Genomic DNA, 15,233 nt, shown 5'->3' on the forward strand with positions numbered 1-15,233 from the left:
AGTAAGCAATGTAAAGTCAATCACCATAATGTATTGGATGTAAGCAAGGACAATAGATACTTTGATGAAGGCTGATGAATTTTGCCAGTGCATCCCTGTAAAGTGCCGTACAGTACAGGCTGGACTTCCCAGAGGAATGCAAGCATGACCTTAATCATTCAGTGTAGCTGAAATCCATAGTAAATAGTTTAGATTCCTCTGGGAAAGCCAGCTTTGTCGTGTATATTCTGCTTTCTCTTGTGCCATTTAAAGACCAATGTCTTGGTGCTACTGTGAGCAGGGCCAAAAACAGACCACCTGATGTCTGCTTTTTGGTGTCATAGAGTCCTCAGTTTGTGATTTGATAACTGCTTCTGTCCTCTGTAACATCTGTAAATCAAACTTTGCATCTGTTTTTCAAGTAGGAAAAAAATCCTGTTTAGGAAACAGGTTTTGTATTATTGCAGCAGCTGTTCTCTGTGTCAGCTGCAGGGGGCTCCAAAAGCTTCTGTCAGCTCTTCCTACTGTAGTTTATAGCAATGATAAAATGTATGTATGAGTATGGTTTATGCAGACAGCTCTAGTAGGTCGTATATATCATGTGTATGAGAAATGTTTGAATGTGACATGTTGACAAATGCACTTTTATGTCATAAAAGATACTGATGAAAATGTTAGAGGATCAGAGAGACTTGAAAGACTTGTCTGAGTGTGTGAGCGCCCTGCCTCTCAGAGCCACCAGGGACGCCAGACTGTGGCTACACCCAGAATGCACATGTGCTGCTGCTGAAAGACTCACCATCACTGCTTATGTGCATTTGCCAATATTTATGATCTTTTCAAAATGGAAACAAATAAACCAAATGTGTGAACTTAACAGTTTGTGTGATTTTAGTTTCTCTTTCAAGAATTATGATGACTTTGGTGAGGTGTGGACCTTAGAATTCTTAAATCAAAAGGTTTCTCATGTTCCATTTAAACATCATATACTGAATAAGACCAAAACTATTGAGCATATAAACCTATTAACTGACCTGCTATAAGTCTATCTGAAACAAATAAAAGGAGCTAATAAATCATTTTTGGAATCTAGTGTGATCAATCATTGGTACATTATGTTTAACTGTGTGCTCTTTCGGTGAGTTCAGTGAAGTTTGGACATTTTCCAACCGTTTGGGTTACAGATAAACAAATTAAAGCAGACTTTGACCTCACCCAGTTTAAACTCAGACAGACAGTTACCCTCAGTTGATCACCGATTCATCTTCCAGACCCGTCCCAGGTAGGAACTGAACCATAAACCAATTACAGTCTTGACTGAAAAACCAAAAGACTATTATAATTATAATTTCATATATAATCTATGTATGTGGTTGATGAAAAGTGTGTGTGTGTGTGTGTGTGTGTGTGTGTGTGTGTGTGTGTGTGTGTGCGTGTGTGCGTGTGTGTGTGTGTGTGTGTGTGTGTGTGTGCGCGCACATCACATGGTGAGGATACAGCAGACAATTAACAAACCATGGAAAGGCACTCTGAGATGTGCTGCAATAACACCACACTGTGACTAATGCCATATAGCTGTATCATCTATTTCGGGCAGTAAGACTGGGTTCACAGAGAGTTTATATTTCCACTGAAACATACTTTTCAGCTCTGAGGGCGAAATTAGCATATAACAAAAAGCAGCTCAAAGATTTTAAGCTGTTGCACATAAAGGGCATATATGCATTCAACTGCTGCTTCTTGCTGTAGTGCAGAAGTTAATGAATTCATATGTGAGTGATAATCAGTAACAGAGTATTAAGACTTAGTCATGATGACTGGCCTGCTGCAGGGTCCATAAGAGTGTGCACATGCGAACACCTCATAAACTCCCCCAATCTGTCAGCTCCTCAGAGTTGGAACATGAGCGCCTTCGTGATTCTGTCGACAGGGCAGAAAATGCCCATGGTTGGACTCGGCACATGGAAGAGTGCTCCAGGACAGGTAGAGATGTTTGTTAAGGCAAACCATGTTTCTGGAGACTGATAATACTGACATGATTGAAAAACAAGTGTTTGTCTGTGTCTGTATCCACTTGTTTTCAGGTGAAGCAAGCGGTGCTGGCAGCTTTAGACTCTGGGTACAGACACATCGACTGTGCAGGTGCATACGGCAATGAACAGGAGGTGGGAGAGGCTCTCGCTCTCAGGGTCGGCCCTGGCAAGGTGAGAAACGCTGCTGATGCTTCATATCATTTTCAACAGTTCACTCTTGACTTTGAAATCTCAATGCTAGGTCCATTTACTCACTCGTACCAGAGCTTTCATCCATATCAGTTCATCAGCAGATGTAATTTGGTCGTGGAGATGTCATGGAACTGTAGAGGTTCAGTGATTCGAAGCATTTTTAGGACTTCTCGTCCTTGTTGGCTTAGAAAGTTTAGATGGGCAGTTCATTCTTAAGATTTACAGCAGCTGCTAACTAAATAATGTCAAGGTCCACTTACTGGCTTGTTCCTGAGCTTTTGTGCTTGAAGTGCTCAGAATATTGAAAAGTTTGAATGAAATGACAATAGAACAACAAAGTGCCGATGAAGACAGTCCAATAAGATTTAAAGTCCTGCAATAAGTAAGTTGACCTTGGGGTTTTAGTTGATTATATGTCAACTTTATTATGTTTAATGTTGATACTCAATGTGCTAACAGTTGACTCAGATGATCTGTCAGTAACCAAGATTCAGCTGATAAAATAGAGTTTGTATACAGTTTAGTATATGGTGAATATTTGGTTTGTGATTTGAAAGCTGGACACTTGATTAAGTTTAGAGTTGGATTTAGGATCAGGGACTAGGTTAGAGATATGCAGCAAATAGCTGGCTGACATTTTGTTGAGTATGTACTTTTTAACATCTGATCATCCAATTGTTTTCTTGAATTCAGCAGTAAGTGGCTTGTAAACCAGATATCTTTTTTTCCTCCAGGCTCTGCGTCGGGAGGAACTGTTTTTAACATCCAAACTGTGGAACACCAAGCATGACCCCAAGGATGTTGAGGAAGCATGCAGGACGAGTCTGGCCCACCTGGGTGTCTCCTATTTGGACCTGTACCTTATGCACTGGCCCATGGCATTTCAGTGAGCGGCCACGCACAAACACACACACACACACACACACACACACACAAAACAGATGAATAACGGATCAAATTACCTGAAGCAGCTTTTGTGAATGTGTGTGTGTGTGATTTAGGCGGGGGAAGGAGCTGATGCCTCGACGGGAAGATGGGACTGTGTGTTACTCTGACACACACTACCAGGATACTTGGGTGGCCATGGAGAGCCTAGTGGACAAAGGTCTGGTCAAGGCTATAGGGCTGTCCAACTTTAACGCCAGGCAGACTGATGACATCATCAGCATGGCCAGACACAAACCTGCAGTGAACCAGGTACAATTAACAAAACTGCATTGGACTCTGACGACCAGTTAACTTTGAAAAGATTTGAACAAAAATGCTAAAAAAAAAACTGCATTATTGTGTGTCTCTTTGTGCTGTAGGTGGAATGTCATCCATATTTGTCTCAAGCAAATCTGCTGGCTCACTGTCGGTCAGTGGTTTATTCCTTTTTTCTTTTCTTTCTTTTTTTGAAAGTTAGAATAAATAATGTTCCTACTGGGCTAGTAACAGCACTCATACCTCTTTCTCAGGTCAGTGGCAGTGTGTGTGACAGCCTACAGTCCTCTGGGCAGCGGGGACAGACCTTGGGCTTCTCCTGATGAGCCTAGTCTCCTGGAGGATCCACAACTGGGAGCCATCGCCCAGAGATACCAGAGAACACCTGCCCAGGTCATACTCAGGTAAGACAGGAAATCTTTCAGTAGGAGGTGATTTAAAGGAAGACCCTTGCCTCCTTACCCAGCCTCCACAGTTATGTTATATACATGTGTAAACACGAGCAAAATCCCCCACATACATCCGTAGGTGGCACGTGCAGAGGGGCGTAGTGTGTATCCCTAAAAGCGTGACACCCTCCAGGATCCAGCAGAACTTGCAGGTGTTTGACTTTTCCCTGTCAGAGGACGACATGAAGCTGATGGAATCCTTCAACCGCAACGAGCGCTTCATCATCCCAACAGTCGAGGTCAGTCACTGCTCTCATGACACCTAACTAAACTGCAAAACCACTTCCTCCCCTGGATAGAGACCATGTACAAATTACTTCATGTTTATATATATAACAGCTACTGCAGTCCAAATTGTTAACTGCAGTAAAGTCCCCCCGGGGACAGCACATGGCTGAAACATCAGCCAGTTTTAGATCTCCATGAATGTCTGATATGCAAAGAAGAGTGATCCTGTTTCTTAAAGAGCAGGGCTGTTAGGTGTTGGGTGAGACGTCCGCACTTATGTATAGTTATGCTTTGTATGTTGTTAACACAAACATTTGTATACAACTATAAGGACATCGTAACTAATTTGTTTTGTTTTTCCACAGAGGGAAGGCAAGAGAGTGTGGAGAGATGCAGAACACCCTCATTTCCCTTTCCATGATCTTTATTGAGTCTACACACCACAAGGAGTTCAGGATTTCTTTGTAAACCTAACTGTCACACTGAAGAAAAACAAAACTGTGACCAAAATATGTTCTTTTTTCTCCTTGGGTTGAATTGCCTTAATATTCAAGGGATTACATTTGTCAGGAAATTGTTCAAAACTCACAAAATGGGGACTAACTTATGTATTGTACTGAATGTATGTAAAATGATTATGTTTAATTTGACCATGATGCTTTCATGCAGACTCACTGTTGCAAACAAAAAATAAAAATGTGTCCTATGTAATTTTATTCTGTTGACTGGGTCTGATAGATAATGCAGTAATACAATAATGCAGGTCTAAATTAGCTGCCTCACTCTTCTCAGTGCTGCAACAGATTTTTGCTAAAGACAGAGGTTTACATGCATCTTTGCAGAAGCATAATTCCAGCTTGACACACCAGATGATCAGAGATATCGCAGCTTGTCCAGAAAGTTCAAGCTGGGATATCTGGGATTGCAGCCAAACAGCAAGCAATGGACCAAATGGATTCAGGTGATAGAAGCACAAAAGAGTCTCTGAACAGAGCGGTAAAGAGATACATGTGTAGGAGGCACTCACATTGTACTCATCATGAGGAGAGTATGATTATTCAGAGGAACATAGAGGAAATATTCATTAAGTTGTCAACTAAGAGTGTATAAAGAGGCTATCAAATGGTCTTTATTTTGTTTTCTGACAAACCATACTGATGGATTTTAACATGTGTTTGCAGGTCAAATTGACTAAAATACACTGGATGCATTTTTAAAAAACAAAAATTGGGTTAGACAAGTTTTCAGGGGTCACTTCCGGCCAAAACTGCAAATAGAATCAGAAAACGGGACTTTTGTCTCCCCCTTCTGGCAGAGAAAGTAATTACAAAAACACATCTGACACGTCTACATTATAGGCTGCACCGTGTACTACTCCTTACTGTTAAGCTGTAAAACAGATAAATTGCTTTGAGCATTACACAACCGCCACAAAATTATTTGTTTCACTATCATAATTTGATCCAATGGGTCTCAGAACATTCAGAAAGTCTAGAAGATCTGAACAATTCAATTATTTATTCCCATTCAGGATAGCAGAGACTAACTGGGGGAAGTCTCCAAGTATGCGTTCATCTGACCAACGCAGGAACGTCAAACCCGACACCAGATTAGAAACTCTGGTAAAATACAGAGATATATCAGGCGCTGATAGGCTCAATCAGTACTATGTGTTTGAATGTGACATTAATTGATTTATACATATATGTACCACACTGCAGGTTTAACTTTCATTGCCCGAGTGACACTTATCAGTAACAGAGCTGCATCGTCTGCCCCATAAGAGTATCACACCTTTAGATCACATGGTGTCTGCACTGAGTTAAGAAAATATCACCAAATTAAATCAGATACAAATTTGCAGCAGTTGCTATCCAAGCTGAAACTGATCAACATTAAATCACTAAATTTAAATAAAAACATGACATTTTAATTCCTCATATATTGTATGTTATCTCACTCTCCCTGTGTTTCTAAAGCAAAAATATCTAAATAATCTTTTAAAATTACAAATATACTATAATGCTAATATGTCCATTTACCCACATAACTACAAATTATTACCTTGAACAGAAAATATTTCTGACATTTAACATTTTAAATGATCATATACCTTAAATTTAAAAGAACAGACTATTGATAAGACATTTAAAAACAGACACTGATAACACTTCCATTTCGTGAGATTTTATTTTCAACATCATAACCTTGACAAATTTGTAATACATTATATGCTACTGTTTATTTAAAAAAAAAAAAAGAGGAAGTCATTAGCAATATGTTTTTTTCTTTTCTTTCTTATAGTCTAGCATAGAATCCCGTCACTAAAGCCATTCATGTTGGTTGTGATATACTGAAAATGAGGCCACTCAATAACCCCCAACCCGCCCTCCCCCCCCCACAGAAAAAAGTCTGCATCAGTCACTCACCTTCCAATTTCCAACATCCCCTTATCCCCACCCACATCAAAGCCAGGGCAAACCAAGCGGCTACATGCTTTCTCCGAGGGAAATCATACAAAAAAAAAAAAAAGGAACACAAGAAAGAAGCACAAAGTCCTAAAAATGTGGAATCTGGTGAGAATTTGTACAGGTGTGATCCCAGTACTGACCACTGTGGGGCAGTGTACATTTATCCATAAAGGTCATCATCGTTATCTTCATTGAAAACGGGACCAGTGCCAGTTCCTCCTGAGCCATGGCTTGGACCGCTGCCACCTGTAGCACTGGAGGGAAACCTGTAAGAAAGAAGACAGTCATTCAGAAGTTCATTAGCAGAGGAACTGATTTTGTGCAGAGAGAGAGTAACACTTTTTAATCTTTTATGGTCATACTAATAAAAAAAACATCAGAAAACGTACCTGAAGCTGCCGAAGCCACGGCTCTGCTGCAGTGTCTGAGCAAACATCTCATATTTGCGAATGTCATTGTCGCTGACGGAGCGACGAGCAAATCGCATCGCCTCTTCAAAGTGGTCCTTCCTGATCTCTGGCACAGGATCATCCTCTTCCACCTCCTATGAAGAAGATACATGGAGTGTTATAAAAACCATGAACAAGATCTGAGGCAGCAAGCTGATGTTGAACCAGACATGAAAACACTGACCATAGCTGATGGGTTGGTCTGCCTCTCCCTCTCTCTTCGGATCTCATTCTCGATGCTCTCTCTGATGGCCAGCTTACACGCCCGCTGGCAGATCTCTGTAAGATCAGCTCCAGAGAAGCCGTTGGTCATCTTAGCCAGGAAGTCCAAGTCCACATCCTGTCAAACAAAACAAAAAAAGTTCATGTTCAGAAATTTACCAGACCTTTTCTGATTCTTCTGAAGTCATGTTCAAGTCCGAAGTGTGTCGGGGGTCACCTTGCTGATGGGACTCTTGCGGAGGTTGGCCTTCAGGATGCTCATCCTGCTCTTCTCGTCGGGCAGTGGGATGTAGATGAGCTGATCCAAACGGCCAGGTCTCAGGATGGCAGGGTCGATGATGTCTGGTCTGTTTGTGGCTCCGATGATGAAGACGTTCTTCTTGCTGGACATTCCGTCCATCTCAGTCAGGATCTGGTTGATGACACGGTCAGCTGCTCCACCGCCATCTCCCACGTTGCCGCCACGGGCCTTGGCTATGGAGTCCAGTTCATCAAAGAACAGAACGCATGGGGCTGCCTGACGAGCCTGGAAACATAAAAACAGACACAGAATAGTTTTTAAAAAACTGAAATATTTCCGTAGCGAAGAACTTCCAGAAAACACTGAAACATGCCATTTTTAACATCTCAGTATCAACATTGTTACCTTGTCAAAGATCTCTCGGACGTTGGCCTCAGACTCTCCAAACCACATGGTGAGCAACTCAGGTCCTTTGATGGAGATGAAGTTTGCCTGGCACTCATTGGCAATGGCTTTGGCCAGCAGAGTCTTACCACAACCAGGGGGACCATAGAACAACACACCTTTGGATGGGGTCATGCCAAACTTGAGGAACTTGTCTGGGTGCTCCACTGGGTACTGAATTTAAGGAGATTGATAGAAAAAAACAAAAAAACATTCTAACTTCACTTTGTGAAACATCAATTTGAGTTATGATTTCACCTCTTGGAAAAGGTTCATACCTGCACCAACTCCTGCAGCTCCCTCTTGACATCATCCAGACCTCCAATGTCCTCCCAGGTAATGTTGGGAACCTCAACAACTGTCTCCCTGAGTGCTGATGGGTTACTCTGGCTCAGGGCCCACTGCAGGACAGAGTTGAGCATGTTAGTAAGCGCTAACAGATAGCTGTTACAGACCATATGAAAAACATTTTACACTCACCCCTAAATCAAAGATTACACAATAGTTCTTACCTTGAAGTCATCCATGGTGACAGCCAGAGAGTTCATGACTTCAGCATCAATGGTCTCATCCTCAAGATCGATCAGGTCCATCTTCTTCCTGATGGCTTGCAGGGCAGCCTCAGAGCAGAGAGCAGCCAGATCTGCACCCACGTGCCCATGGGTCTCATTGGCTACCTAAATAAACAAACAGAGCTCAATAACAATAGCAGCAATCCCTGTCCAGAATCCTTCCCAGTGCATCTTCATTAAGTATAACTATCCATGAAAACTTCTGCTGCAATGCAGTGACTAATAAAAATGACAGTATTACATGTATTTATTTACTTATGTAACTCATGCAGCATTTTCCAGATGATGACACAGTAAGGTCAAAAGTGTGCTTCAAATGAAGTTTCTAGTGAGCTTAAATACAGTGTGCAGACATATGTCCAACTAAAGCATATCTTCCTGATGTATGATGGCAAACAAATTAAACACACTGGCTACTGTGATACATTGAGCACTGCCAGAGTTTGCACCATCCTTTGTGAGAAATTAAGTAATGCAAACTTGCTGCATCGAATTTGATGGTATAACTGATTCTTCTATATTCTAAATTAAAAAGTATAACTACTGTCAGGATTCATGCAAGTCTATAATGTACAATTTCTTGAATAGTTTTACTCAGCAACAATAAGCACATAACCTTGCTTCAGGGAAGCCGTGTGATGACAAATGTCACCTGACTATGTGTACAGACCTGTTCTAAGTCAACGTCATCAGCCAGCTTCATGTTCTTGGTGTGAATCTGGAGAATCTCCAATCTGCCAGTGGCATCTGGGATGCCAATGTCCACTTCCCTGTCAAAACGCCCTGGAAGGTGTGGTAGGTTAAAACACATTAATTACATTGACATAGGCTGAGAATACTGAGAATACTACGATAGATGAGTACCAGACAGTGTAAGAGTACAAGATACAAGTTGAAAACATTTGTTTAGTTTTTTTTTTTCTTTCTTTAAATAGTGCTTCAGTATCTGGTTAATTAGCCAGATACATTTCCAACCCTATGATTGTTCACTCAAAGCATGCCAGCTGTCAGACATCCTGTCACACACTGTTAAAGGGTGTAACTGCACAGCGCTGTGAGAAACTGACCCAACAAATGAACAAATTCATAGTCCAAAAACTGCCACCATATCAATTAAATGACAAATGTAAGCAGAAATAATACATAATAACTTTTGGTCTATTGCTGAGACATTGTGACGCACGCCACTCAAATGCTGTTATTGGTTGAAAAAAACAAATTTGGATTTGCTGGTGATGAAATGTGGTCCAAACTTTCATGCTACAATAACTCCAGGCTACTCCATAAAACACTAAAGGCCAAGCTGCTGATAGTGTTTGACCCAATGTGTTCTAATATTGGGGCAATTTTGCGTTGATCATCAACCATGAATATTTACCAAATCTCCTCAGAGCTGGGTCAATGCTGTTGGGTCTGTTGGTAGCAGCCATGACGATGACATGAGCTCTCTGTTTCAGGCCGTCCATTAGAGTCAGCAGCTGAGAAACAATGCGCCTCTCCACCTCTCCGTGAGTCTACCCAAAAAAAACCCACAACACATATTGTTGGTACAGAATTCATATTTTACACTTCATCTAGGCATCAGTGCCGTAAAAAATCAAATTCCAAAGTGTAAAAAGAAACAAATTTCACTGTGCAATTTGTGTGCTGAGATTTCTTATCGATTTATTTCTTCAACCATCCATCCATTTAGGTTTCCACTCTCCCCACTCACCTTCTCTCTCTTAGGAGCAATTGCATCAAGCTCATCGATGAAGATGATGGCAGGAGCATTTTTCTCTGCTTCTTCAAAGGCCTTTCTCAGGTTACTCTCACTCTCTCCTGCCAGCTTACTCATGATCTCAGGGCCTAAAAACACAAAGCCAGACATTTTTATTTCAGATAAACATCAACCTCACTGCAGTCCCTTTAAATACTATGCATAAAATAAAAACCTGATGTTGGACAAAAGGTCATCAATTAAAAAAAAAAACTAAAACAAAACACACATCAAGTAATCCAGATCTGATTTACAGGAATTCAAAACTAGACAAATTCAAATAAAATCCTCAAACACAGGCACTCTGAGGGTTAGTGAAGCAACTGTCAGGTATGTCACCCTGTCCCATCTCAACACTCTGAACAATAAGTAACAATTAAAATGTAGCACTTACAGTAGATAAATGGCAAAACTACAAGTGTATCAAAGTGTTATCTATGTAAACCAGTTTTTCCTGACTCTGAAGCATTTTCCTCCTGATGAGAAACATTCCCTCCTCTACAACTCATCAGGATTATGATTAAATATAAATAATACAGACTAGAACAAACCCAGTGCTTTTACAGAATGGCCCAGACCAGGAATGAGTCCTTATAAAAAGGGACAAATATGAATTAGTGTTCACACCATTAATAAGGAAGAAGAAAGCTCCAGTTTCATTGGCCACAGCTCTGGCAATCAAGGTCTTTCCAGTTCCAGGGGGTCCATACAGCAAGATTCCACGTGGGGGCTGAGAAAGGGGAACATTTAAAAACACATTTTTAAAACTCATTTTTGAATTTAGAACAGCAAGTTAAATACACAAAGGATTTAATGAATTCATTTTTCTATACCATCACCATTCATCATTAGATTAGCAGTGAGTCAAACAAGACCAAAAGCAGAAAACAACAAATGACTCTACTTTGAAAGTGTGTTAACGGCTTACTTTACCTCTTTAAATTTGGCATTTAAAATGTGTATTATACAACATGGGACAGCAGCACAAGTGAGGAAGACTCTGAAAGTCAACAAACTGACTGAATAACAACACTTATAGCAACATTTAAAATGAGCCACTGGTTATACCTGAAAGGAGGGGCAGTAAAACTGAGTATTTCAAATTGAGGAACAAAAAATTTTACAGCTTAAATTTTTCTATGAGAGAATGGACTTTTTAATCATTTAAAAAGCTACAAAAGCTCAATTAGAATTCCACAGTGAAGGCGAAACATGTCGTCGTGTTCGTCAGTGCAAATTAAAAGGATGCCTTACCTTGACTCCTATGGCCTTGAACAGAGCAGGGTGTCTGAGAGGCAGCTCCACCATCTCTTTGATCTGAGCTAACTGCTTCCTCACTCCTCCAATGTCATCATACCCCACCTCGTTCAGGGACTCTTCCTCATCCTGAATGTTCAAACACAACAAGTTCAATCAAATATGAATGTAAGTTTAGTTAACGTTAACCCATGTACAGTGTGTGAACCTGCTGCCCACCTCTCTCCTGATTGGCTCTCCCTCACAGTGGATGACCGTATCAGGAGCAACGATGCAGTAGGGAGAGGGATCGGTCTCCACCACCTTGAACTCCACAGCACGCATGCCTCCTCTGACCAGGAAAATATCACCTTCACAAGGAAACAATGTTGATTTTAGCACACCAATAGTGCTACTTGTTATCAGTTTAAACAGATCTGTCGTGACACTGGAAGCGTCACACTTACCTTTGCGGATTGGCCTGTAAGCCTCTAGGAAGTATGGCTTCAGGTACACCTCAAACAGGTTGCCAGTAATTCCCTCTACTGTGTCATCTATTGGAAGGACGTGGATCCTCTTTCCATACTTCACATCAGGACATGGCTGAATGCTGAGGGGAATATTAAAATTAACATCATTTCTACAGAAAAAAATCTTGAAGAACTTAGGACAACTGTGTGCTTTTTTCCCCCACCTGATAACGTCGCCCAGTCGAACCCTCAAATTGTTGCGGACCACCCTGTTCATGCGAACCTTTTCATCAGAACAGGTGTCATCAGACAGCACGATGCACACAGTCTCCCGTCTTTTCTTCCCCTTCATCAACACTGTGTCTCCACGGAAGAGCTGCAGCTCATCCATCTTGGTCTGAAAGACACATTATAAACAAAGTTAGCTATCGAAATGATGAATACTCTCCAAACATTGCTGATCTGTCACAACAGATCATGGGGACTTTGATCTTGTAGATACATCAACATTGCATTAAATCTCCTGAACCTACCTGGGAGAGAGAGACCACGCTGTTGTCTTCATTGATAGATTCATCGACAATCAGTCTGTTGGGTCTGTTCTTCTGTTTCAGAATTGCAGTGGCTAGATCATCATTTTTTGCTCTATGAGAAACAGATGAAAAAAAAGGTCAAACAAAACTCTTATTATTGTGCACCTTCAAGCTGTCAAGCAGCTCCTACAGTCAACAAGCCGCACCAATTGATAAATCATTGTACAGTAAGAAAAATTTGTATAATAAGAAAGCAATAAGGTCTTGCTTTCCCACATGTTCCGCAGCAAATAAATGAGTTGAATGTTCCCACTTCATTGTGTATAATAATGTATGTGCAGAGTTTGACAATGTTTTTGAGAGGTGGGCATACAAGCATGATGTATGTCATCACAAATACTCTGGAAGCTAATCCTGGATGCAAATACTCAATTTACAGAAGTATGATGTGTGAACTTTAAGCCTCCAATACACATACATTGAGAATGGACTTTACAGTAAAGCATAATTGAACTTTTTTTCCCCTTGGAAGACAATATAAGACAGACATTATTATTCAGAGTTGAGTATTTTATATACATCTTCAAACATGTCTGTAGGAGATCTTTAACTTTGGTAGTTTCTTTAAATCTGCCGTGCTCCCGAGGTGCTCTGTGACACAGTGAAACTTAAAAGTTTCAAGTTTCATTTATTTGATGAGGTGAACTTGGCCACAGACCTCAAAAGTGATTACAACTGGGATCATTTTAAAATCCGAGATGAACCCCTTCTGGAGAGAGATCAGGCAAACAGTGCTTTGACTATGATTGTTTGTAGCTTTTATTAATGTATTTCTACTGTATTGTCTCTTTTTCCAGGCAACCACATCTAGGAGTAAGTTGCAAATTCACTTGTAGAATAAAAAATAAAAAAATAAAAAAAAGAAGGTATGAACATAGTACGAGTTCATTTAATTAATATTTTATTGTGTGGGTCTGTCTCTACGTTACTAATAATATTGTAAACCTAGCCATAAGTCATTCGGACAACTCGCCAGTTACAACATTGAACATAATCTAACTTGCGACTAATAATTCAAATTATCATCAGAAACGAAACCGCAAGGTGCAAATATCCTTAAGTTCTTAAAATACTCTTTTCATAGTTTCCCTTTCATGTTGTTAGCATGCTAGCGCTAGCCTTGTAGCTAACTGACTGGCGAGCCAGCAGATGACACAGCAAAAGAAATGGGGAAAAAAAACTTTGTTAGCTTCCACCTCCCACAAAGACGAAGCTAATAATTACTAACGTGACTTTAAATACGTATGCTGCCAGCGGTACCGATAGCTAACGTTACATATTAAAATCAGACGACCAAATGTTTTATTTTACGACTGTTTTGCTAACAGCTGAAATAGACTAAAATGCCGATCATTAGGAATGAATAGCCTGCTAGCTTTGGGGCCATGAAGTTAGCTTTCTGAATGACTGGCGTCTTCTTTGTTTGTTTATGGCCAGCCGTTAGTCCATCAGCTAGTCTGTGTCGCTTGGTGATCAAATTTGTATTTGTTACATTCACAATAAGACGCCGAGTCTCCTGGCAGGCTATCATCCGGCGGATAGGCCACCCTATCGGTATGATGGTGGCTGGCTTTGGCCTTGACACTGTTGCTAAGCTAAGCTAGCGCTAGCACTCAAACACGGCAGCGATGACTGCGCTTTGTCACGGCGCTGTCACACCGCTGGATAACTCGGTACCGTTAACCGGCCGACGGCAACCGTTTGACAACCGCCAACAGTCCGTCAGGAATGTATCCAACGGTCAGTTTTCCAGCCAACGGACAAAGTGCGGAGGTTGGACTACCTGACCCCGTTAGCTCCCCGCTGTTAGACTCGGTGATGAATTAGCCACCGAGCTAACTTTAATAAACTAACGTGTTCTGAGCCAACATTAACCGTCTAAAATAGGTTTTTAGGAGGCAGCCGTTGATCAGAAAAACGCATTTAATTAAGACTGAAATCTATTTCTACTTACTCCCCTCCCGATGCCATGGTCGTCCACCTGGATTACGATTAATAAATAAATTCTAGCTAAATGTTTAAGAGGCTTAACCGGTTCTCGTTACCCAACAGTGATATCACACGAAAGACCAGCAGTTTCCGTGCTTTTCTTTACAATTATACTGTGAGCTACACGCATCATCCGCTCCAATTGGTTTATACACTGTCAATCAAATACGGAAACCAATGAAAGACTCTAGAGCCTGACGTCGCCAGTTACAAATGAGTGGGCGGTGCCTATTTTCATCAACTTCTCTCTTATTGGTCGTTTAAGCCTGTCGCCAAACTTCAGTCATCCAATTGGTGTGTACCGCGTTGATATTGAAGAATCGTGAAAACATGACATTTGTCTTTTACTCTTTGACAATTACCTTGCGTGTGTGTGAAGATATACATCTGTGCAAATTAATTAGATCTGTCTTACAATCTATACAAAAGCAGAAGCTCTAAAAAAAACAGTCTGTATTCATTAAATACTCCCTAAAGACATGTATTGAGACAAAAATACTCTGCTCTAGAACAAAATTGTGTGTCTGATTTGGTTTTACCACACAAAAATATAATTATAATGTTAAAATCCAATTATATCTAACAGTCCAGTCTAAAAATCCTATTGTCCGCATTTGTGCACTGCAGGATTCATGTCTCCACATCACATATTTGCAAATTAAATATTGGATCAGTATTGGCTCCAAAAAAGTTGTGACGTCAC

The 15,233-nt window shown here is 40.8% G+C and overlaps 2 protein-coding genes across 3 annotated transcripts; one reads left to right on the top strand and one right to left on the bottom strand.

Moving 5' to 3' along the window:
- The first annotated feature begins 1,209 nt into the window (after positions 1-1,209).
- On the top strand, positions 1,210-4,795 carry akr1a1a (aldo-keto reductase family 1, member A1a (aldehyde reductase)). Of its 2 annotated transcripts, none has more exons than XM_062417263.1 (9): positions 1,210-1,261; positions 1,865-1,962; positions 2,064-2,183; positions 2,939-3,090; positions 3,206-3,401; positions 3,512-3,561; positions 3,662-3,811; positions 3,936-4,095; positions 4,450-4,795. In XM_062417263.1, exons 2-9 carry the CDS (start codon positions 1,882-1,884, stop codon positions 4,513-4,515), a joined length of 975 nt encoding a protein of 324 aa, XP_062273247.1. In that variant the 5' UTR covers positions 1,210-1,261; positions 1,865-1,881; the 3' UTR covers positions 4,516-4,795. The 2 variants fall into 2 exon arrangements, with proteins under 2 accessions (XP_062273247.1, XP_062273248.1); XM_062417264.1 differs by having other exon boundaries at positions 1,228-1,261; positions 1,873-1,962.
- A 1,460-nt stretch (positions 4,796-6,255) lies between these two features.
- vcp (valosin containing protein) lies at positions 6,256-14,622 on the bottom strand. Its single transcript, XM_062417265.1, has 17 exons — positions 14,496-14,622; positions 12,482-12,593; positions 12,173-12,345; positions 11,946-12,088; positions 11,719-11,849; positions 11,497-11,628; positions 10,870-10,972; positions 10,198-10,331; positions 9,862-9,997; positions 9,154-9,266; positions 8,424-8,588; positions 8,190-8,312; positions 7,873-8,085; positions 7,444-7,752; positions 7,189-7,344; positions 6,945-7,099; positions 6,256-6,821 (listed from the first exon to the last, which is right to left on the bottom strand). Exons 1-17 carry the CDS (start codon positions 14,510-14,512, stop codon positions 6,716-6,718), a joined length of 2,421 nt encoding a protein of 806 aa, XP_062273249.1. The 5' UTR covers positions 14,513-14,622; the 3' UTR covers positions 6,256-6,715.
- Between the last annotated feature and the right edge of the window lie 611 nt (positions 14,623-15,233).

This window comes from Scomber scombrus, chromosome 4 (assembly GCF_963691925.1).
Source record: "Scomber scombrus chromosome 4, fScoSco1.1, whole genome shotgun sequence".
Taxonomy (NCBI): Eukaryota; Metazoa; Chordata; class Actinopteri; order Scombriformes; family Scombridae; genus Scomber; species Scomber scombrus.

Excerpts from the sequence above, each read along its gene's own strand:
- akr1a1a (XM_062417263.1), top strand. The coding sequence starts at position 1,882 with ATGAGCGCCTTCGTGATTCTGTCGACAGGGCAGAAAATGCCCATGGTT. Across the intron at positions 1,963-2,063 it reads GGAAGAGTGCTCCAGGACAG|GTGAAGCAAGCGGTGCTGGC; the intron begins GTAGAGATGTTT and ends ACTTGTTTTCAG. Across the intron at positions 4,096-4,449 it reads TCATCATCCCAACAGTCGAG|AGGGAAGGCAAGAGAGTGTG; the intron begins GTCAGTCACTGC and ends GTTTTTCCACAG.
- vcp (XM_062417265.1), bottom strand. Across the intron at positions 11,850-11,945 it reads TTACAGGCCAATCCGCAAAG|GTGATATTTTCCTGGTCAGA; the intron begins GTAAGTGTGACG and ends TTCCTTGTGAAG. Across the intron at positions 8,086-8,189 it reads AGCTGCAGGAGTTGGTGCAG|TACCCAGTGGAGCACCCAGA; the intron begins GTATGAACCTTT and ends CCTTAAATTCAG.